The following is a 22,101-nucleotide window of genomic DNA, read 5'->3' on the forward strand; positions in this document are numbered from 1 at the left end:
TTCCTCACAAACCACACACGTTATAAGACCATTATATATGCATATATATGTCCTTATTCTCATGTGTTAGCCTTCATGCTTAATCCAAGTTCAAGTGGCACAGCACATTGTTACCCTAAATCCAGATCATGAAACAATACTCTCTCTCTCTCTCTCTCTCTCTCTCTCTCTCTATATATATATATATATATATATATATATATATATCCTACAAGAGAGGAACAAGGAAAAATCAGATTGGTTGGATAGCAGGCATTCGTCATGTATGTATAAAAGTTGCCAGATCCAGAGGGAATTCTACGAAACTTTGATACATCAAAGTAATAAATGGTTCATTTATTCTGCATCCCATCAACCAGTAGGATGAGAGGTTCCATAAGAACACTGAAACTAGTGCTGATGAAATTAAATTGACCGACTTCGATGGAAATTTCTAAGGTTGCAAGGAGAGCTTGCAGGGCATGATTTAGTCTCGATACTTCTCGGCAACAGCTTCCTTGAACTCCTGGCCAGGCAACGCTGGTGGGGGAGGCGAAGGGGCTGCAGGTTCAGACGATGGCTGAGACGATTCCACCGCAGTCTTCTTCTCGCCAACCTCCATTGGAGGAGCTTCAGAGATGGAGAAGCTCTCTGGCAGAACAAAGACACTCTGTGACGCCCTCCTCTGGTGACGACTAGGCCTACAAGACATCCTCTCCGGACACAGATGAGCGCAGGGAGAGTGGATCGATGAGGCAGAGGAGAAGGAAGAGAAGGGAAGGGAACAGGGGAGCAGAGAAATCAAAGCGGCTTTATTGTGGTAATGATGCAACAGGGAGAGGCCAGAGGGGCTCGAACATATAGAAGAACATGGGGATCTGACATGTTCTGAATTTACAAGAATGCCCTGCACATGAATGGAAATAATTTATGAGAGAATATGGGATCTAATGTGGTCTGAAATTACCTGAATGCCCTGAACATGAAAGGAGATATCCATGGGTTATGTACTTGGTCCAATCCAAAACAAGACTGCACATGGTTGAACCACATTTGAAAGCTGGGCTAATGCTAATATAAAGTCAAATCTAGCCATCTACTCTGAGACTGTAGATCCAAAGTTTAAGATGGAGATTGCAGATGAACTAAAAATTAATTTAGGCAATATGGATAAGTGGCAGGGTGATGTCTGTATCCCAAGGGAATGATTTATTGAACTCAACCTCACTGGAGAAAGTACAACTAGAAAATGGTAAGAAAAGAGAGACAGCCTTATCCTTTTGATGTCAGGTCCAAGTGACCTGTGGCATAGAAGAGACTTTGTACATATGCCTTGAGGTTTAAATGGTCATTGCATTTCTAAAGCACTGTGGAGTTGATATTTGCCACAAAACTCAAAAACAAAGACTCCAAGGATGGACATCAACAGAATTTTTCCAAGGCTATGCTCAGATTAACAAGTTATTTATTTATATGCAGTTCCTATTCAATTACACCTTTAAATGGAACCATACAGTTCTGTTTGTGACTACTAACTGGATTGAACTTACCATTGATGGGATCTGATCTCCATCTTTGTATGAACATCCCTGGCAATCAAATTTGTTTATGTTTTAGCATGGAACTAAGGCTTTCAAGAAAAGAACAGTACATCTTGTCAACTCAACCATATTCTAATAGCAAGCATGTTCATTAAAACCAATAAATAAACTACCATCTACAAGTAACTTTAAGTCTGCAATCAAACATGACCAGATCTAGAACTTCATTAAATAATAAGAAAAGAGAACCATATAACTTAAATAACTTCATACTATCATCAAGGAAGAGCTAGATGTTTGGTGCTAGGAAGAACATATGCAGTGAAAACATTCATAGGACCTTTCCGATATAGGAGTTAAACCCAAGACTTGATCTAAGTGGCTTTCGCCTTCAGGTACATGGATAAAAAAGAGTTAATAAATTTTCATATGTTTATGCTTCAGTATAATAATAAAATCTGTGTAAGATTTGTGCAATATCTAGTTGATTCATCAATCAGAAATCAAACAACTTCTTGAGTATAGGGCTTCTAGAAAATCTTATCTAGAGACAGCATGGAAAGATTCTTATATGGCAGCTTGGTGGTGACCCTCATGAACGTAAGCTTTGCTCAAGTCCCAGTTGAAAATTCATAATCACCAGAAAAATACCTGATTAGAGGTCAAATTTAAATAAGCTTTAGATGTCTGCTTCACAAGACACCCTCATTCTTAATGCCAAGACAATTTTTTTGCAGAAGTACTACCATAGAATGAATCTCAAATATTTGGCAGTTCATTGCAGGGCCTTAACATAAAATGGAACAGCAAATGCTGCAGGAAGAAGGTACCACAAGAGGCATAAAAACAAGAGGAAGAGATTATACTTGGATAATTTTTATAAGCCACCATTCAGCAGAACCATTTTACTGATTAAAGGAAAAATCCTAAAAAGGAATTACTCTGTAAGCAACTGGAGACCACTGGAGAAAATTATGTTTTGTCCTCCTGTGACCCAGACTTGGCATATTCCACAAATATCAGCCTCCCACCATATATCTGTCAAAATCATATGTATATGTGTTAGAAATACATTGGAACACTTAAAAATACATTGTCTTTCTGTCAGTTAATGTGCATGCCATTTCTATATAGTTGCAGAATCAAGATACCACGATCTAATCTAGAACAGTACTTCATTAAACTTTCAATATTTTAAGAAATATAACAAATTTGCCAACTCAAAGCACCTCAATTATGATTTTAACAAAGAAAAACATAAATAATATAAACAAAAAATTACTCATATAAAGAGTGGCGGCCCAATGTGCAAGGCTCATGCCAAAATGAGACCTAGAAGGATAAAAAACCTAGTCTTACACTTACAAGTGAGTAGATGATTTCACGGTTCAAACCCTTAAAACCAAAGTGCAATAGAGCAACCTCGCCATAGTGTCAAAGCTCGCCCTCTACCATGGCAACACGGCTCACTCTTTGCCTCTTACCTGCCTAACAGCATAGGCAGATGAGACAATGTGAAAAACAAGTAATTTTGCTAAATTTGATGCTTACTATATCAAATCACCTTTAAAGTTCCTGCTTATCTGTTCACTAAGCAATATGTGATCATCGTTTTTCTTTCTGGGCTCTACATGAAATTACTTTTAACAATGGGGGACTGATGTAAAAACAAACAACACAGTTTTCCTCTACAACATTACAGCAATTAATAATTTGTACTGAATAAGTACTGGATGCAGAGGGAAAACTCCTATTCAATGTTTGGAATGAACTGTTCTCGATTCTACTTAAAGTCCCACGTCCATTCTTCAAATTGGGAAGCCTACGTCACCTCAAGTTCTGGCATTAGTTAGATGGCAGAGTGTTTCAAACCAATTTTACTTAACCCGAATGCAGATGGGTCAAGTTAGCCAGGACCAAGGTCAAAGCAATATATAGTTACATCTGGGTATGGTGGCTCTCCATCCATAGCCCTTCAACGAACCCAATCATCTCACGTATAACTAGATTAAACACAAGAATAAGCATGTTAAGCAACTTAATAATCACAACCAGTAAGATCATAGATCCAAATCTAACTTTACAAAACTCATGGATTGGATTTGGGAACTCAGTTACTTCATGAACTCACATGCGATACAGGATACAGTCACAAACTAAATTCCCTTAGCTATTAAAGACAAGTTGTCACTGATTGCGCAATTATCAATCAATCTATCTCTAGACAGAAGATCCTAGAAATATTCAATGAATAATTACATTGGGTATTTTTAAGACTGAACAGTTCCAATGATGGTTATCTCATCCATAAGATAAAGAATTCTCTGTCTAGAAAAAATGTTAACCACCATGTTGAATCATATCTATAGTTGTCATTTGGACACTGTTTGTAACTTCCTTTGGGAACACTATGAAAATTTATACTCCTTCAATGTGATCACATCAGATGTGATAAATAATCATAATTTTCAGCAGAGATGATATTGATCAATTTACTTGATACACTTGTGATAACTATTCAGAATATGTCAGCCCTGTTCCATGGTGAAGCCAACTTCATGTTCTGTTACAAGCAAAACAACCTCCAGTTAAGGTTTTGCTTACAAATATGATCCATTTACTTGTCATGCCGAGTCCAAGTTTGAGTCACCATCTGATTAGGCAAGTAATTGATGTGTTTTCCAACTAATTTCGTGACATGGAAAGGACATAAGCATAGCTTCACCGAAGTTCAACAAGTGATTTATGCTTGCTTGCAGACTTTCCAATGAACTAAAACCATGGTTGACCTTGAGGGCAAATCTGCTTAATTATGATAATAATATGAGTTAGAAGATAGACATTAGGGACTGTCTGAATGTTCAATTATTGGTTCAAAATTTTATCATCAATAGTTATGATTGGAAGAATTTAATGCTAGGAACAAAGTTGCCATAATTTCAAGCAGCAACTGCTTGTCTGCTTGACTCCATAAACTCATGTACTAGTGTGCACTTGTAACGAGGTTTGTAGGCATTGACAACCCAAGCTGAGAATCTCAATTCAGTTGGGAATTACCTAGTTCCTGCCAAATTCTGTGTCTTCTTCCAACGTAAAGGATGTACCATCTACAGATTTGAGAAGAACAGCAACCTGATATCCAGGGTCTCACAGTTCTAGGAGGACAAAGTAGTAGTCAACCTCAATTGCATCTTAATGGTAGAGGCATATGCTTGACCTCAAAAGTTCCTCATCCTGCAGTTGCTAAAGCAATATTCGGCTCAGCCTCCGCAGACAAAAGATAAAGCATCGGTTTTAAAGATGACTCAGGCATACTCCATTTTATCATCTAGGAGGAATGCAACAAGTTCAAAACTACACCGGAACTTGCAAAACAAAATACTTGAATGTGTAAAAGGTGACAGTTGAAAAAAAAAAGGAAAACTAACTGCAAAACATTGCAAGACAACATGATCAATGCAAATTTCAAAAAGCATAAAAGCTCTAGTTGAGTTTATAAATAGTTTGTCTGTTATTCTTCACATCACTGATTTTCTAAAAGAAAAAGTAATTGAGACACGTACCCTTCCATCCATAGATTTTATTGCCTTCTCTGCTTCAGCATCAGATGCATAAGTCACAAAGCCAAAGCCTTTAGGCCTATTAGTTCTTGCGTCCCTGATAAGCCTAGCTGCCCCATGCCAAAAAGAAAAAAAAGAAAGCACCAAAAACAACGACAGAATTAGACATCAAACACAATCAAGGCACTGCAATAACTGATTTGAGACAAGATGATCCAGAAAGCAATTAATTTGGCGAGTACTAATCAAATTAGAATCAAAATTTTCAATATAGTACAAGAAAGATTACAGTCACCGACAAAAAATACCTTCCTCCACACGGCCAAACCGCGAGAACATGTTTTCGAAATCCTCATCGCTTGTGTAATATGATAGTCCTGATAATACAAATGTAAAGCGCCCAAGCATTAGTAGCGTGATTGCTGGATTGGGGACCAGCGACCATACCAATGATGTTATTAGAACAACAGATAAATCAATTCACTGGACACGGATCACAACATCATAACCAAAACTGCAAATAATCAAAGAAAAGAACCACTTCGAAAACGAAAAGACAAAACCAAAGAAGCTTTTTGTCCCAAGACCAACGAAGCTATTAGCATTAGCAAGTGCCTGGGTTGCAAGAGTAACGCAAGAAACGAAGACATACTGCTGACGTATATCGTGGAGCTGAAATCCCGACGAAAGCACAACCCTCTCTCGGGAAGGATGAATCTCCTCCAGATTGCTGTACTCCACATGACTCTCGCTGCCTGCTACTTCATATTCTCTATCGTCTATTCCATCTGACAAAGCGAACCCTAACAGAACCCTTTTGACGCCCGGGACGCTTACTCAGCCTCAGAGACACAGCAACTAGTTAACGGGTCGGATTTGAACAACATTATAGATCCGATCAGGTTAGGTCCGGGAATGTGTTGGAATTTGCACGATCACAACCGTACGCGTGTATAAAATAATGACTTCGTCTTTCTAATAATTAAGTGGGTTTAATTAAGCATGTAAACGCAAGTTTCGGAGTCGTTGCTTATTGGGATTTTTTCTGTTGCGTTCGGAAAATGAAAGAGATGAGGACGACAAGGTAGCGCCCTTCAAATTGGGGTTTCTCGACACGGAGGAGTATTGTGGGAACGGATTAGACGGGAGGGGAAGAGAAGGCGTTTTCGATCATATCCTTCGCGAAGAAAGGTCCGCAATACCATATATTGGCGATTACTTTTCTTCTCTTTGCCGGAGTCTGTTTGTTGAAAGATTGTCGTGATTTCTCGATTATTAATTGGGAATTTTGGTTGGAGTTGTGATTGTTTTGGAGCAGTTTGGATTTCTCCCAATTCCTTTGGTCAATTTCATCCTCTTCTCGCCGCATCGGATTTGTCCCCGTCGAGATTGAGGCGTATTACTGGGTTTGGGTTCCTACCAAGTGCTACACTACGAACGTCATCCTCTTATTTGGCATGTCGAATTTGTCTTGGTTGAGATCTAGGGTTCATCCAACATAAATGGGGAGGGGATTCATAAAAATTATCGTGCTGGGGTTGGAAGTGTTGTTGGATAATCTCGAGAAATATTCGATGAAGATGAAAATTTATGGAAGATTGTTTTCTGACGATTCTGGGGGATGAGAGAGAGGAACATTGTTGGAAGTTCATAAATGTGTAGTGGAAAAAACATGATGTTCTGTAGATGTCCAGATTTAACAATGTACATAATTGGGGATACCAGTATGTCTTCAGCGGGGAACATGTTGAGTCGGAGTAGGCCTGGATTATTTGGACATGATCGCATGTTTCCAGTCCGGAGTCTTATTCCTCGCCCAATTGATGGTCTGACTCTTATCTAGAATGATGGATCTGAGTATTCTTTGACTCTTATCTGGAATGATGGATCCGAGTATTCTTTGACTCTTATCTAGAATGTTCGATCGCAGTTTTACTTATTAATATCCACCAATTTTTACATGGGAGTCATGGTTCACTCATTTTGATCCGTCTTCCCTGACATTCTTTATCATGATCAGGTTATTATTCAGTATCCTGGATTGATAGAATATATTTGAAATATTACTCTCGCTTGCCTTTGTAACTAGGAAGATTTCTTTAAGTTTCAACATCATCATTTTCATGAGCTCACTGAATTGATTATGTTATCTCTATGCAGTATCTTTGGCCTCTATGCAATATTTTTTGCTTTGACAATATCAGTCTTGATATTATCATTTTCCTAGTAAATTAGATGCCAGATTTCATTGGTGTCTTCTGTTATTTCATGGGCTTCATCTTGAGAATTTCTTAGTCCTAATATTATGCTTTATATTACAACAGAAGCTACAGATTAGATTTCTTGATATCTTACGGTGGAGATTATGTATGTAGATTCTGTCAGTAGCAATGGCAACTTCTTTAGATCAATGGACGAGGGAGCTCAATGAAGCTTCAAAGCTTGCAGAGGATATTAGTGTGATGATATCTGAAAGGGGATCTTTGCCTCCATCAGGCCCAGATACCCAACGCCATTTAACTGCAATGAGGAGGAAGATAACAATTCTCCGGACCAGATTGGAGAGCTTGGAGTCTATTCTTTCGAAGCTTCCGAGTTTGCAACCAATGTATGTGTTTTTTAATTCCTTCAATTTTTCATTATTCAATACTTTTACCCTTTCTTTTGCCTGTAATTTCAGTTTTTCATTATTTTAGGATGGGTTTACTAGTAGTTCTAGGGTCAAGTTATTTGGAGTCTTGACTTGTTCTATCTAATGAGGGGGATACAGTAGAGTATTTTTTGACAAAATTAACTCTTCGCACTAAATTAGGCTGAGAGGTGAAAATGCTTTGTTGTTACTGCTATGAGAAAGATAAGAGAAAAAGAAGGAAAAGGAAAGATAGGAATCACAAGGGAGAAGAGGATAAAAGCAGAAAAGAACAAAAAGACAAGAGGTCTATGTCCTGTCAGTACTGTATTTCCAGAAGCAAAACTCTGTCTATTATTGTTTGTTTGGGAGAAGCTACCCTCATAGATAGCTCTCTAACAGGATCACTTTTAGTCAACCTGGGATTCTAAATGGAAGAAAAATAAACAGATTTAATGGCAATTGGTGAATCTCTTATGGACACAATGCACGGTAGGGAATTTCAGTTCTTCCAGACTCTTGACTGTTGAAAAATCAAAAATCTTGTTCTAGCTGTTCTGGTGAATCCTTTATCTGGGAACAGCCAACCCTGAAAATGTTGGTTACGCATTGGGACCTTGTTGTTGACACACAATGGTTTGGGTGATATCTTGAATATGCCCTTTTCAGATTTTAACTTTCAAGAATGCAGCAAAGTGAGTTAGCAAATGCAGATAGAAAGTTCACAAAAATTGTTTCTTTTGTGGAAAGGGGGATATATTGATGGTTTGGATGAGATATTGGAGGTAACTCAAAGAAACTAAGTATATGTACAAAAGAAACATGATATACAATATCCCAATCTGATTAGTTCAACATTAACTATGGGTTAGTGTCGACTGGTATATGAGTTACCACATGTGATACCAAACTAGCAAATTACATGTGATGTGTATCCCAGCAAATCTCTATTCTAATAGAGACACGCCTATAATATGGTGCCAGTGATGTGATGAACCATAGTCCCTCTGGACCTCACATCACCTGTAAAGATCTATGTGATATTTCTGATGATCTATCTGACGAGAACATGAGGATTTTAAGTGGTTAAGATTGTGCTCGATCTTTTTGGTTTGGAAAAGCCTTAATCTGGTGCCTTAGACCAACTCGGCAATCTCAGCTGATGATCGTGCTCGATTTGGTTAGCTTCATTTCAATTATATGAGTCACAACTCACCTTTGTCTTGTGAGTACCTCTTTTTGAAGGCATAACAACCTACCTGGTTCGGCTGGGTTCGTGATGCAAGAAATTGTGTGCTAAAATAGTTTTCTTTTCTTTAATAGGAAACCAAAATGCAATTCTTTCCAGTTTCCTCCTATTTTGACTTCTTTTTAAGTAGCAGTTGCCTCTCCCCGTCTTCCATCTCACTTTTCTTTTTCTGTAACAGTTCAACTTTCTCTGCTGTCTAGTCCAGGCCATCACATCATAGCAACTCATCTGTTTCATTTTTGTCTACCACATACTTGTTCACCTCTAGAACAGCCCTCACATTAGAGTGAATATTCTTAAAAGTGCAGTGTCGTATCTTCCAGTGTGATCCTATCTCCAAGAGTGTACATGAGAGATTGTGATGAATGTCTAAAGAGGTGGCAAAAAGTAAATTAAGCTCATCTTTAGACATCTCGATGAATAATCAAGGTGTTTAGGAACTTAAGCTCTTGAGCCTCTGCCTGATAATCCTTCAGAACTGCTTCTTTCTTTCTTGAATGACAATGTAAGAAGATTATTTTACTTGGAAGGTGTCTGGGAAGCAAAAACAACTGTATGATAGGAAGAGTTGGATTTTCATGGATGAGTTGTTTAGAAAACTTTATTTAAATAGGTTGAGCATGTCTCATGAGTAAAGATAGAGCTTGAAGCTATAATACCTGTATTGATATATATTACAAATATGCTGTCGTTGTGGCTGAAAACTAAAATTCTTGACACTCGGAGGAAACCAATCAAGCTCCAACTGAGTGTCGGCCATTTCCTTTGACCCCAAAAATTGTTGATCTGAATCTGGATCTCATGATTCCACAGGCTACTGAAAGTACATCAATGAAGACTTTTTGATGAACTTTATCCTGAAAATATTATGCTATCATCAGTGGAAAGCTATGAGTACTAGAGGTGGTTGATTTAGTGTATTCTTTTTTCTTTTTTTTTTATAGAAGAGTAACGTCGTTGCAGCATTGAAAATTTTGTAGGCTCAGTGGAAAAGTTCATAGGTTCATCATTACAATGTTTTTTATTCTCCATATACTGCTGGTATAAATTTATTCATAATTATTATGAGTTCATATTTTTCATTTAACTAGTCTCTAATTTATGAGACATTCTACCACCATTTTGTGTTAGGTAGCATAAGGTGACAGTTTTTTCTCATGTACAGACAGAGCACTTGTAATTGTGATATCAATCTATCATTTTACATTAGGAAAATGATAAATAATCAATTTTTCATTTTTTATAAACTTCTTCTTAATGTAGAAAGGATAAGGAGTTAAATAAGCGTCAAGAAATGCTAGCAAATCTGAAATCTAAAGCGGACCAGATGGCATCTGAGTTAAATATGTCAAACTTCGGCAACAGGTTTGCCTTCAGTCCTTTCTAGTGGTATTTCTTTATCTTTTAGTTTCTATCATATTCTAGTTTGCCAAAGTGTAAGGCATTTCAGTCTTTCTGATGTGAATCAAGTTGGTGTCTCATCTTTTGCATGTGTGGCTTATTGGTGGACTTTTGTTATCATGGTAGCTCACTAGTTAGTCATCAAGTTAACTATCCATTTAAACATAGGAAGGACTTGTTTGGAGATGGTAAAAAGTCAGCTGATGTGGTAAGCAGAACTGCTGGGTTGGATAATCAAGGTATCGTTGGTTTACAAAGGCAAATTATGAGAGGTATGCTCTGATAATTTTTGTTCCTGTCTTCAATAGTTTGTTTTCTATTTGACCTATATCTATTTATTGGTTCTGTAGAACAAGACGAGGGCCTTGAAAAGTTGGAGGAGACTGTGTTAAGTACAAAACATATTGCACTAGCAGTTAATGAAGAATTGGATCTGCATACAAGATTAATTGTATGTAACATCATGATCGAGTTCTTTCTAATGTCATTTTTTTTCAGAACTTTAGCAGTCACTATTAACTGTGTTTTTGGGCTGATGCAGGATGATCTCGATGAACATGTTGACATAACTGACACGCGGCTACAGGTATTATCATTCTTTCTTTTCATTAGCTTATTTGACCTCAATGAGTCTAATGGCACCACCATCTCACCCAAACGTAGTACTTATTTCCTTTTGCTTCTTTTGTTCCCTTTTGAACAAAACTTCATATTGTAAATACATAAAACCATAATAGCCATAGGAGAAATGGATACTGGTATATGTCTTAAGGAAACAATGCGATCCATCTAGTTTTCAAAATCTAGACTTTTTGAGGTTATACTTTGTTTGGATCCTGCTTTAGACTGAACTCTTTACCATGTAAAGTTTTTTTTTTTTTTTGAAGAAACATAGGTTAGATTTTGATGTACAAGTGCCAGTATCTGACTGAGCAACTGTAATTATGAAATAGACATTGCTTCTCATTTGTTGACTTCATGCAGAGAGTGCAAAAGAGGCTGGCAATCCTAAGCAAGCGCACAAAAGGTGGTTGTTCGTGCATGTGTCTGCTCCTTTCTGTAGTAGCAATTGTGATTCTGATCGTGATAGCATGGGTTCTCATCAAGTACTTGTAGAAAGGGCACCAAGTATCTAATATGCCATTTATATGGATCTGCATGATGCTAGTCTTGCGTGTTTATATCCTGAGATTTCACTTGGTATTCCTGGGAGAAAGGCAAAATAATATCCGCACTTTTTTGCTTGATATAATATAGAAATATCTCTTAATTTGTAGTGTTTGCATTCTGCCTCCTCGTGACATGTTTGCTTCCAGCAACAATGCTGGAATTTGCATTGTGGCATATGGCTGGCTTCCGCTGCTCGTTAGGCCACCGCTGGAAGAGTCGGAGGGCAATCCATAGCAATTTGGAGGAGACGCCAGCCTTCACAGGTGATGGGGAATGTGTTATATATATATATATATATATATATATATATATATATATATATATATATATATATATGTCCTACCGTGTTATGCTCATGTTTTGGTTGGACTATATGTATCATTGTGAAATCTAAAGAAGTCTTGCACTAGCTATCAACTATATATGAGTGAATTTTTGAACAAAAATTAATTTTGAAAATTTTTAAGATAGTGTCTCAACTTTTAAAAATTTTCACAGAATATTTTTTAAAATGATTATTCTGTCTCCATTTACCATTGTCTTTTGCTCCGTCTCTAGTCATGCTTATATTGCGTTCATCTTCTCTTTCACTAAATGTCCAACAATAGAGGCACAACAACTCTTGCTAGACTAGCGAGGAGGTTGTGGGTCATCCCCCTCCCTTCTTGCGCCTGACTGATGACAATGACAAGGGGGTGGGGGATGGGAGGGTTAGTAAGGGCGTGTTTTCTTCTTCATCGATAGTCGATGGTGAGAAAGGGGCATGAGGAGATTGTGTAACCCTTTTATCGTCAGTAATGGAGGTTATAGGGGAAAGTAAGTCACCCCCTCTTTCCTTTCTTATGGTTATGGAGAATCGTTAGGTCTAGCATGAGTCATGCGATTGTTATAGTGAGATTCGATGAGGAGATCTACTCAAAAATAGGAGTAGGTGTAATTGTTATAATGAGATTCGATGAGGAGACCTACTCAAAAATAGGAGTAGGTGTAATGATGAAAGCATGAGTAAAATGATCATTTCATATAATCATACATTCTATAAAATTCTCAATTTTAATAACTTCTTTCAGTATATATATATATATATATATGTATATATATATATATGTATATGTATATATATACACGAACGTACGTACGTAAATACATCTACAACGCGGTGCGGCGGTTCCGTCTACCATTTCCTCCTCCGAAACCCCACACAACGGCCGACCCCACGGCCACAGAGGCGCAAACAAGTCTCTTCAATTCCATATCTCCACCACCCGATACGTCAAACCCTTCTGCGTCCTCCTCCTCTAGTTGAGGAATCTTATAAGCTGTTCTCTTTTGATCACCACTTGCTTTCCTCGATCGTTCGCCTCCGGCGGTTGGACCTTTGGGGAGGGGGAAGGGGGGATTCTTAACCACCCCTTGATCCGTCTATATTTTCCTTCGGACCTTGGGTGTTCGTCCCGATTGCGATGGCTGCTCCACCTGCAAGAGCTCGAGTCGACTACGATTACCTCATCAAACTTCTCCTGATCGGCGACAGCGGTAACGGTTTCCGTTCCCCTCTCGTTCCAATGGATTCAGTGGCTTGCGTGTATGTTTCCTTTGATTTGCTTTTCATCTGAAAGTTTCGGGTCTTCCCTTCCCCTGTTTGGGTGAGATCTTTGTGCGTTCTTGATTCAAGGAGTATGTGGCTCGATCAGTCAATGTGGTTGGGATGGATCAGCATAAAAGCATGGATTTTCTTGGGCTCTATCTATGGGGGGATCACAGTTCGGGTGTTGGTTTGAGATAGGGAATCCGTTTGGGTTTGTCGAGTAAGATATGGGAGCTAGATCTCGTTGGATCTTACACTTCTGATTAGCATATTGGATTTCTTTAGGCATGGTATCCAAAGTCGATCATTCGATGGTGCTTCATGCTAGATTCCAATGCTCTTTCTTTGCTCCCAATATTACTTGTAAACGAACAATCCAATTATTTATTTTCTTTTTCTCTGGGAGAACGCTTCAACATCAAGCTTGTTGTCTAGGCAGCGCATTCTTTTCTTCTATTCTATTGTGTATAAGATTAATCTGTTAGGAAAGGCTTAAATGTTTTCTTTTTGCATTTTCATGTTACGGATTGAGTGTTGTGCATGGTCTAGTCAGCTCATTTGGAGTATTTTTTATTCCCTCAGTTAAATTTTAGCTGTGCATACTGTGTATGTTGTTGTCCTTCTCGATCAGAATTTATCAGGTTCTTAAATCTGCTTGATTAGATAAATCTTTCGGATGAGATTTCATTGTTTGGTTGGTTGGGATATTATGAATATGCAAGTTATAGGACTTAGTTGGGAACCTGGTTACACATGAATGATGCTGGAGAGATGTGATCATAATCTTTAGAAGTTTTTATTTGATTAAGGAAACTTGATAGATACTCTAACTTGAGGGCAGAAATTTGATCCGAAATGGTAAATTTTGTATGGATGTGTTAAATTTAGTAAAAATGAGAGTAACCAGGGCAAGTTTATTTTGCTAAATGAGTTTTATGTTGTTCTTTTATTAGCTTCGTTTATGGCTCCGAAGTGGATGTTCTGGGCTCTAGTTAAGCTGGTATGACTCATGTTGGTTCAATTTAAGATACATAAAGTAGAAGTCACTTTCTTATCTATTTCTTTCCTTTCTTTTTCTTAACTTTATTCTAAAAGTTTGAATCATAATTTAGATTTTTAGCTGTCCAGAAGTTTGTAATTTCTTTTAGTTTACATTTTCCTGGTATTTGTCTCAAGGTCATTTGATCTCTAATCCAGATTTATAAGAAATTTGTATGATTTAATCGAAGGTCTAGCCTAACTGGTAAAGGCTTTGATAGCTTATTATAAGGTCTTGGGCTCGAATCCTGCCTTCATCATTTACCCTTTGTGAAAAAAATATATATAATCCTTCTATCCTTGGCTTGGTAAGAAAGGATCCTTTTGTATCCATCTTTGTTTTTTCTCTTTTTTGGCTTGAGTAGTTTCTTGTCATAAAATTGTTTGTTCTTGAGCCAAGATCTATTATCATCCTCCATAAAGAATTGAGCTCTAACTTGTTTGGACTTTCTAAACTTGGTTTACAAGTGATCACAGTGATGGAGTAATGTAGATTCAGTTTATATCTTTGCACTGTATCTAAATCCATTAAGAAAGTCATTGTATCTGTCCTTGCTCTGAATGCTCCATTGTTTATAGATAAGAAATTTGATCATTTTAGTCAAATTTTCCTTACATGATGATGCCTCTTTTGAATCTATATGAGGGTTCATTGTTTTGATGAGCCTTTTTCTGCAGGTGTTGGGAAGAGTTGTCTCCTTTTGCGTTTCTCTGATGGCTCGTTTACGACAAGTTTCATTACTACTATTGGGTGCGTTATGTTTCAGGCACTGCTAGATTCATTTTTCTTTTCGCCTTCCAACTTATGATTGTTTTGATGCTGCCTAATATCCATAATATTCCAGTTCTGATTGCAATTTGCTGGTGTTTACACAGTATTGATTTTAAGATAAGAACTATTGAGCTGGATGGCAAGCGAATTAAACTTCAAATTTGGGATACTGCTGGTCAGGAGCGCTTTCGAACTATAACAACCGGTAGTTCTTTCTCCCTCCTGAAGTTGGTCTGTTACTAGGTGCATATCTTACATATTATAGTTTTCCAAATGTTTTCTGGATCAACTTCTTCTAATTTTGTTCCCTTGCAGCTTACTATAGAGGTGCCATGGGAATTTTGCTTGTTTATGATGTCACTGACGAGTCGTCCTTTAACAGTAATCACCTTTTGTGCTTGTTATTTCCGTAGCATAGTTTCGGTGTAATTTTCTTTCTGATTCCGGTAGTGCATGGTTTTCGCAATGGACAGACATAAGGAATTGGATCTGCAACATTGAACAACATGCTTCTGATAATGTCAACAAGATTCTTGTTGGTAACAAGGCTGACATGGATGAAAGCAAACGGGTTTGTGTTCTCCTAGTCCATTTCAGCTTGTTGGCTTAAGACTCATCTTTTCCGGTTCATACATGCACACAAGATTCTGCCAAAGAGGATGTTTAAACTGTGATTCACAGGCTGTGCCGACCGCAAAGGGACAAGCACTGGCTGATGAATATGGAATCAAGTTTTTTGAAACAGTAAGCAGTAATATGTTATGCATTCATTTTCTACTTTTATGCTCTCATGGTAGTTTATGGTAAATTTTGCATGCTGCAGAGTGCAAAGACAAACCTAAATGTGGAGCAGGTCTTTTTTTCGATAGCTAGAGACATCAAGCAAAGACTTGCAGAAACTGATACCAAAGCTGAGGTAGAAAGTTTATCGAATAACAAATTACTCCGTGTATGGAAGCTTAATCAGTTGGTTTGAGTGCAGGATCGGACGATCAAGATTAACAAACCGGACCAGGCAGCTGCCGAGGGTACCGCAGCAGCGAAATCAGCATGCTGTGGGTCTTGAGAAAGCGATCGGAGAGGTGGTGGATGGATTGGATGTATCATCTGGGAACTAATTTGCTTATGGTACTTCACTGATGCTAGGAATATAATGAACATATGGTGGGTGATTGTAATTTTAATCCTCCCATGTGTTTTTCATACGTTGGTTCTTAGAGACTGGCGAAGTAATCTGACATTTATTTCCTTTTGGGATTGGAACTCCTTACATTGCATGCCATATGTTCTTATGACGACAGTAATTTGGGTTCTACCAGAACGGGGGATGTAATTATATTGTTCGTCTTTGGCAGCTCATACATTCTACTAGTGTTGTTGTGTATAAGTTGGGATCTTAGTTTCTTGTTGGACCAAACAAAAATTATTTGCAGCAGGGCAGCATGATAGATACTATACATACACAGTCCGGAAAATGGAACTAAAACTAAAAATTCTAGAATACATCAGTGTGAGCGATCAACCATGGGAATATTGTCTACGATCTACAACCTTGGTACAAGCTCGAGATCCTTCTCCAATGGCGGTAAGTTCAAGTCCAAAGGCATCCCTCTCCCGTCGCCCACGGCCCTGTGCCGTCTCATATGCCCTCCTAAGGGCATATGGAGCACTGTGGAGCTTCGGCTTCGCAGCAGCACCGCCTTGCGGTCGGCCATGGTCATTGCCAGCCGCCCTCAGCTTCTTGTGGCTTGCTCGGTGGCCTCCGAGCGCTTGGAAGGAAGGGAACCGCCGGCTGCACGTTTTGCACTCGAACACTCATCCCGCCGCCGACTTCTCGCTCTCCCCTACGCCGCCTCCAGCGCCTCCTCGAGACAGAAGCATTAGAATATCGACCAATCTAATCCTGTCCATCTCTTCTCCTTCTCCTCCAAATCTGTATCTTTTCATGTCTTAAGCTGAAGGGGAAGAACGAAACCTATACATGCGTATAGGTTTGTTGAGTGGTGAACGATGAAGAGGTGACAGGTCTGAAACAAGCTGGATTGTGAAGGTAGCCTGGTTGACACGTAAATGACAGACAGTGGTGAGGAGAGATCGGTTGTCTTGTTGCAACACGAGGTCAATGCTCCTCTTCTAGAACTGAACGAGAAGTAAACGTTGCTCACGTTGACCTAAAAGGGCTTGACAGAAGCAAAGCACAGAACGTGTGTGCATGCGTTGTTCCATCCCAATCTAGTTAGCTCATTGCCAGAACCGACGAGAGCTTATTGTTGACGCTGTTTTACGTTTAGAATGGCCAACATGCTATTGAATACTGGCCATCATGATGATCTTCTTCATCATGAGCATGTGCAGATGGGATGAGTGACATGTTTGCTTACATGAGAAAGATGCTGAGGAAGGTTTGCCGGTTGGGGAAGTCCATGGCAATCTAGGTTGAGAAGGTTCCTCGAAGCTGTCCGCCATAGGTATCGCTCGGTCAACCAAAGAGCTGAGGATTGTCGATGGCTCTGGATGAAGTATGACAAGGAGAAAAGCAATTAACATCTTTCATATTCCGGTCAACTCAGCTTTTGTTGTAGATTGCAGACCAAGTGTGTGTGTGTCATTTTTGTTGACTTCATTGAAGTCCAATTGACTTTGCATGCAGAAGAGTTGACTACAAGGAACAGACTGGTTGGGTTTCTGAAGAGGAAGAAGGAATCGGATTTGCATACCTTCACGCATACATGTGTTGATAGTTAGTGCTCCGAATTTGGACAAGTCGAAGTTGTCTTGCATTGTTTGACAGCAAGGCTGTTGATGCCATCTAAAGATTGGAGATCGCAAAGCACTCAGATCAAAAGTTCGATGTGTTTGTGTGGAAGACTGTCTTCTTGGAAATGGAACTCAAGCAATGTCTTCACTTCCTACCACCAAATGTCCATGGAAAAGCAATAAGGTTGAAGTCAACAAACCAACAGCAGCAGTGAAACCGAATTCGCTGAGCAATTGTGTGGAAAAACTGATTGGACTGTCTCTTCAAGAAAGGAAAAATATTGGACTGTGATCTGTACACTGCCGATTGCCATTGATCTTATTATCGGCATTCCCTTCTGCCAAATCAACACCAGAACTCTAGCTCATTCCAGAAGTATCAGTTGAAAGAGGCAATCAAATCCAATGATCGAAAAATTAACCTGGTGCGACGTCTATCAATACCCAATTGTTGGGCATAAAGGAAAAGGAGAGAGAAAGCAGTTCAATGCTCATCTCAAGGTGGCAATCGACCAGACAGATATTGGCACAACTTATCTTGTCGCTCATTTCCATAATTGTCTGCTGTCACAGAATTGTTGCTTGTGACTCGCATCATGTTCATGGGACAAAGGCATCTCATCTCCTCTCACTTCATCTTCCAAGTCTATCACTATGTTGTGCAGCAAGCAGGAAACAAGAATTATGCTCGGCGGCCTATGCTTATCAGGTCTCCACATCTCCCCCTTGAATGATCTTCCACACGTTCAACCTTGCCAATGCTCTCTCCACCACCACCCTGGTTGCAGAAAGTCTTTTGTTGAACTCAGTTCGGTCGTATGAAAGATCCTTCCCTCAGTAGGGAGTGAGACGCCATTGAAGAAGGGAGTAGCTGCAGTCTCCAATTATCTACTCCCTCACTTCTGAACCTTCAGGAAGCTCCACCTTCTCTCCATTTAGCCTCATACCTTTCTCACACATCCTGAAGAAGCCTGAGCTGCATAAAACCGGGAACCCAGTCATGCTTCCGGGCCAGCCAGTGATTATATCTAAGATGTTGGATACCTCTGTGCTCCATCGCCTCTACAAACTGCCAAGTCACCTGGAAAACAGTTGAGTGGTTCATCCCAAATGATACTCCAATATTCAATAGTGACTCGCCAGAGCCTAATCTTCTCAGAGCAACAGCTACTTGATTTTCTACAGAAAGGATTTTGCCATCTGCGAAAGCAAATTTTGATGCTTTTGCTATCAAGTCATTCCTGACCAATGAGCATATGTAGTTGAAGGTCTTCCTTGACATCTTAAAAACCGACTCAAACTTTCTAAGTTCTTGGGATAATGATAATTGTCCTGGAAGCATTACCATTGTGTGTCTGAAAAATGGTCGGAGATTATCACATGGTCTTCATATAATAGCAAACTAAAACTGCTCACTATAAATTCATCGCTTCATGCAAGTCAATGCATAATGCTGAGAACAAGCAATATCATGAGAGTTACATGGTATAGCCAAAAACAAGATAGAAGCCATGTTAGTCAATAGGTAGAATGCTGATGTACAAAATCTATGAGTACCTTAATGATAAAGAAGGCACTATCATTTTACTACTCCACATAAGTCCAAATTAATGCGTCCATACAAGACCCTTTCATTAGGAAGCAGATATGGTTTGCTTCCAATGAAACTCATACAAAACTTGCTAAAGAAAGTTAGGTTCACTTGTTTTTTCACCTAGGAAAGTCTATTGTTGCTGAGCTACTAAACCCATCATCATTTCATCAATTCAACAAGTTATAAAAGATGCTCTCATCCAATACAAAATTATAATTCTTTGGTTTGTGTTTGTCACACAACCAGGTTGTCTGTTGCATAGTCATAGACACAAAGTTTCATGTCAAGACAAAGTATAAGGAACAAAACTTCCGCTTTTTAGTCTTTATATTTCATTTTGAAAAGGAACGGTTCTTGGTAAATTAATTTTAACTACAATTTTGGGCCACTCTTCATAAAGACTGCCGAAGAAAGTCCCAATGAAGAAGATAGGCTAAGAGGATAATCCACATTCAAACTTGGGCCGTGCCAAACAATAAAAACAGAACATGATTACATTTTGTTTTAGTATTAATAAGATAGATTATTTATTAATGTCAAATGAGGTCTATTGTTACATCAGAAGTATCACAACATCACAGAAGCAAAGTAACTGAAACATAAAGCATGCAAGAAATATTATGTCAAGTCCATAAGACAAATATCTGTATATTTCACTTGATATACAAATTATGACAAGTTGGCTAATAGCCAATACCGAAACATATGATTCCATGAGGAGCATATAACTTTTAAAGCTAATGACACAAATCGCTAGTGTCAAGTAATCATAATCAGCGGTCTTGTAGCCTAATTTAGAAAAATGATAAAAGCGGTACTTAAGTTTAATACTTTATGTTCAATGTGAAACATGAATCAGTATATTGTTCCTTTTTGCTACTTGAGCAGCTCTGCAACATAAAACCCCTCTATGTTGAAACCGACTTTGCAAGATAACATCAACAATTTGGTTGTTTACATCTGCATAATTATCTAACATCTATTAGCATAGCCTCTTTAGAATTGCATATCTAGCAAGGCTTACCTTCTGTAGTTTCTGACTTGCGTTCCATCAGGATGAGCAATGTATACATGCATTATATCCAAAGAGAAAAAGAACAGTTGTGTCGATTGGGTGGGAAAGACTTTATCGAAAAAGATTATCAAGAACAGGTCTTTGGTATCATCTCTGAGGTGCAAACCTCAAAAGTTTCATATTTTAGAAATGATTAATCTATTTGGAAGGTAAATTGAGCCTCTAATAGGATCTTGTGAAAGATCCTTTGGTAAAAAGAAGAAAGGTAATAACATCATCATCCTTCATAGAACCTGTCAAAGGATACTCAAAACAGCAGATAAGTTGTGTACCACAAAACACATCTAAGAGGCACCATAAACAATCACGACATCTTCATAGAACCTCATGAGATTATAATGCTACTAGCTTTTTTATTTCAAGTAATGATTGTTATGTCACAAGTTAAGAAAATCTACGATGGTTAGTATAAAAGCGTGTCTGATTTTATCGATAAGGACCGATATCTCCTAAAGCTCGAACAACAGGAGAAAAACCCCAACTTGGCAATGAGATTTCTGCCAAGATTTTGAAAATTTTATCAGTAAGAGAATCATCCGAATGCAATCTCAAAGCGTAATGGACCAGCTTAATCTGAAATGTCATGAAAGTTTGCTCAAGGAAAAGCTTCAGATGGTAAAATGCGATAGCTAGACTTGATGCTAAAATAGATATTTATAATACATAAAAATCTCGATAAATACGATAAATTAGTCAATCGATTTCTCGAAAAGCTTGTTCCTTTAGAAAGGGAACCGGAGCCCAGTAACAGGACATGGAAATCAGAAACCATATCTTCTTCCCCATTACATGTAATACAATTCTTTGAAATACTAGCAATATGGCAGTAACCACTAATTGGCACATTATCGATGACAACTTTGAAATACCAGATAGATGTTAGCAACTACTAGGTTTTGCCACGATGATAATGACGCATAAGCAGTACCTAAAAGAGCATCAAGATTTCGATTCGGGCACATATCCATTACCAAAATCACTCAGGAATCCCAATCTAACAAGCGAAAGAACATGAGACCCATCGAAAATAATCCGACTCCTACAAGAAAAGAAGTCGCAAATCGGAGATCAATGTTTCCATGAAATAAGCAAGATCAAGCGGAGTCATCTCACCAGTCACCACTTACCCGCGCCACAGCCGCCTTCCTCCTCTTCTTTGACCCTCTGACAGCGCTCATGATCACAACCCCACCACCAAGAACTGGATTTGGCAAAAGGGATGAACAGAAAAGGACGGACGGGAGGCAGAAAGAAAGAGACAGACGTCGCCAGGAGAGGTGGCATGACGCACGTGACGCTTAAAAGTCGTGTCCGAGAGACCAACACTACGACTCGCTTTCGCGTCGTATTTCGCGTTGAGAGGTCACAGCGGCCAACTACAGTATCGTCCCACGGCCCACGGCCCACATACCAATTAAGGATGCTTTCTCCATGTCTTTGAGGCCTTAAACGGGCTCGTTTAGTGCTAATTGGGCTCTCTCTCTCTCTCTCTCCTCATAGTCGAGCGGCACAAGCTGATTGCAAAGGTTAGACTTAGAATATGAGGTGTGGTGTTCCAAATGGAAGATTTTGACCGTTCTCATTCTTCCATATTCAATATCCAAGGAACGAAAACGGTGGTGTTTCTTTAGTCGCATCGAGTCTATCACGCAAAGTGGTTCAAATCTCATGACGCAGGAAGCTTCAAATGCGTACAAAAACGGGGTTCTTGTTTCAGTGGACCCCAACGGGTCAACGAATCACAACCA

General features: G+C 38.8%; 3 protein-coding genes and 1 pseudogene across 21 annotated transcripts; 2 read left to right on the forward strand and 2 right to left on the reverse strand.

Moving 5' to 3' along the window:
• Positions 1–295: 295 nt before the first annotated feature.
• Positions 296–5,894, reverse strand: LOC135581594 (small RNA-binding protein 11, chloroplastic-like). 19 transcript variants are annotated; one of them, XM_065155987.1, is made up of 8 exons: positions 5,733–5,803; positions 5,389–5,457; positions 5,084–5,186; positions 4,578–4,754; positions 2,886–3,008; positions 2,462–2,558; positions 1,530–1,568; positions 296–886 (listed from the first exon to the last, which is right to left on the reverse strand). In XM_065155987.1, the coding sequence occupies exons 6-8, from the start codon at positions 2,525–2,527 to the stop codon at positions 467–469; spliced, it is 525 nt and encodes a 174-aa protein (XP_065012059.1). In that variant the 5' UTR covers positions 2,528–2,558; positions 2,886–3,008; positions 4,578–4,754; positions 5,084–5,186; positions 5,389–5,457; positions 5,733–5,803; the 3' UTR covers positions 296–466. The 19 variants fall into 19 exon arrangements, 14 of the variants coding, with proteins under 14 accessions (XP_065012059.1, XP_065012063.1, XP_065012064.1 ...); XM_065155991.1 differs by having other exon boundaries at positions 4,578–4,763; XM_065155992.1 differs by lacking the exon at positions 4,578–4,754 and having other exon boundaries at positions 2,886–3,004.
• Positions 5,895–6,111: 217 nt separating this feature from the next.
• LOC135640366 (syntaxin-52-like) lies at positions 6,112–11,635 on the forward strand. The gene is made up of 7 exons (XM_065154723.1): positions 6,112–6,271; positions 7,456–7,688; positions 10,222–10,323; positions 10,528–10,631; positions 10,710–10,810; positions 10,901–10,945; positions 11,344–11,635. Exons 2-7 carry the CDS (start codon positions 7,471–7,473, stop codon positions 11,473–11,475), a joined length of 702 nt encoding a protein of 233 aa, XP_065010795.1. The 5' UTR covers positions 6,112–6,271; positions 7,456–7,470; the 3' UTR covers positions 11,476–11,635.
• Positions 11,636–12,722: 1,087 nt separating this feature from the next.
• Positions 12,723–16,298, forward strand: LOC135639613 (ras-related protein RABE1c-like). Its single transcript, XM_065153448.1, has 8 exons — positions 12,723–13,065; positions 14,834–14,906; positions 15,032–15,132; positions 15,243–15,308; positions 15,401–15,498; positions 15,609–15,671; positions 15,751–15,843; positions 15,910–16,298. The coding sequence occupies exons 1-8, from the start codon at positions 12,993–12,995 to the stop codon at positions 15,991–15,993; spliced, it is 651 nt and encodes a 216-aa protein (XP_065009520.1). The 5' UTR covers positions 12,723–12,992; the 3' UTR covers positions 15,994–16,298.
• Positions 16,299–16,403: 105 nt separating this feature from the next.
• LOC103990263 (protein ALP1-like) lies at positions 16,404–19,032 on the reverse strand (annotated as a pseudogene).
• Positions 19,033–22,101: the final 3,069 nt, after the last annotated feature.

This window comes from Musa acuminata, chromosome BXJ3-6, assembly GCF_036884655.1.
Source record: "Musa acuminata AAA Group cultivar baxijiao chromosome BXJ3-6, Cavendish_Baxijiao_AAA, whole genome shotgun sequence".
Taxonomy (NCBI): domain Eukaryota; kingdom Viridiplantae; phylum Streptophyta; class Magnoliopsida; order Zingiberales; family Musaceae; genus Musa; species Musa acuminata.

Excerpts from the sequence above, each read along its gene's own strand:
- LOC135640366 (XM_065154723.1), top strand. The coding sequence starts at position 7,471 with ATGGCAACTTCTTTAGATCAATGGACGAGGGAGCTCAATGAAGCTTCA. Across the intron at positions 7,689-10,221 it reads CTTCCGAGTTTGCAACCAAT|AAAGGATAAGGAGTTAAATA; the intron begins GTATGTGTTTTT and ends TTCTTAATGTAG. Across the intron at positions 10,324-10,527 it reads ATGTCAAACTTCGGCAACAG|GAAGGACTTGTTTGGAGATG; the intron begins GTTTGCCTTCAG and ends ATTTAAACATAG.
- LOC135581594 (XM_065155986.1), bottom strand. The coding sequence starts at position 2,527 with ATGCCAAGTCTGGGTCACAGGAGGACAAAACATAATTTTCTCCAGTGG. Across the intron at positions 1,569-2,461 it reads GGTCTCCAGTTGCTTACAGA|GGATGTTCATACAAAGATGG; the intron begins GTAATTCCTTTT and ends TTTGATTGCCAG. Across the intron at positions 887-1,529 it reads GAGATCAGATCCCATCAATG|GGCATTCTTGTAAATTCAGA; the intron begins GTAAGTTCAATC and ends ATTCATGTGCAG.
- LOC135639613 (XM_065153448.1), top strand. The coding sequence starts at position 12,993 with ATGGCTGCTCCACCTGCAAGAGCTCGAGTCGACTACGATTACCTCATC. Across the intron at positions 13,066-14,833 it reads TCTCCTGATCGGCGACAGCG|GTGTTGGGAAGAGTTGTCTC; the intron begins GTAACGGTTTCC and ends CTTTTTCTGCAG. Across the intron at positions 15,672-15,750 it reads GAATCAAGTTTTTTGAAACA|AGTGCAAAGACAAACCTAAA; the intron begins GTAAGCAGTAAT and ends TGCATGCTGCAG.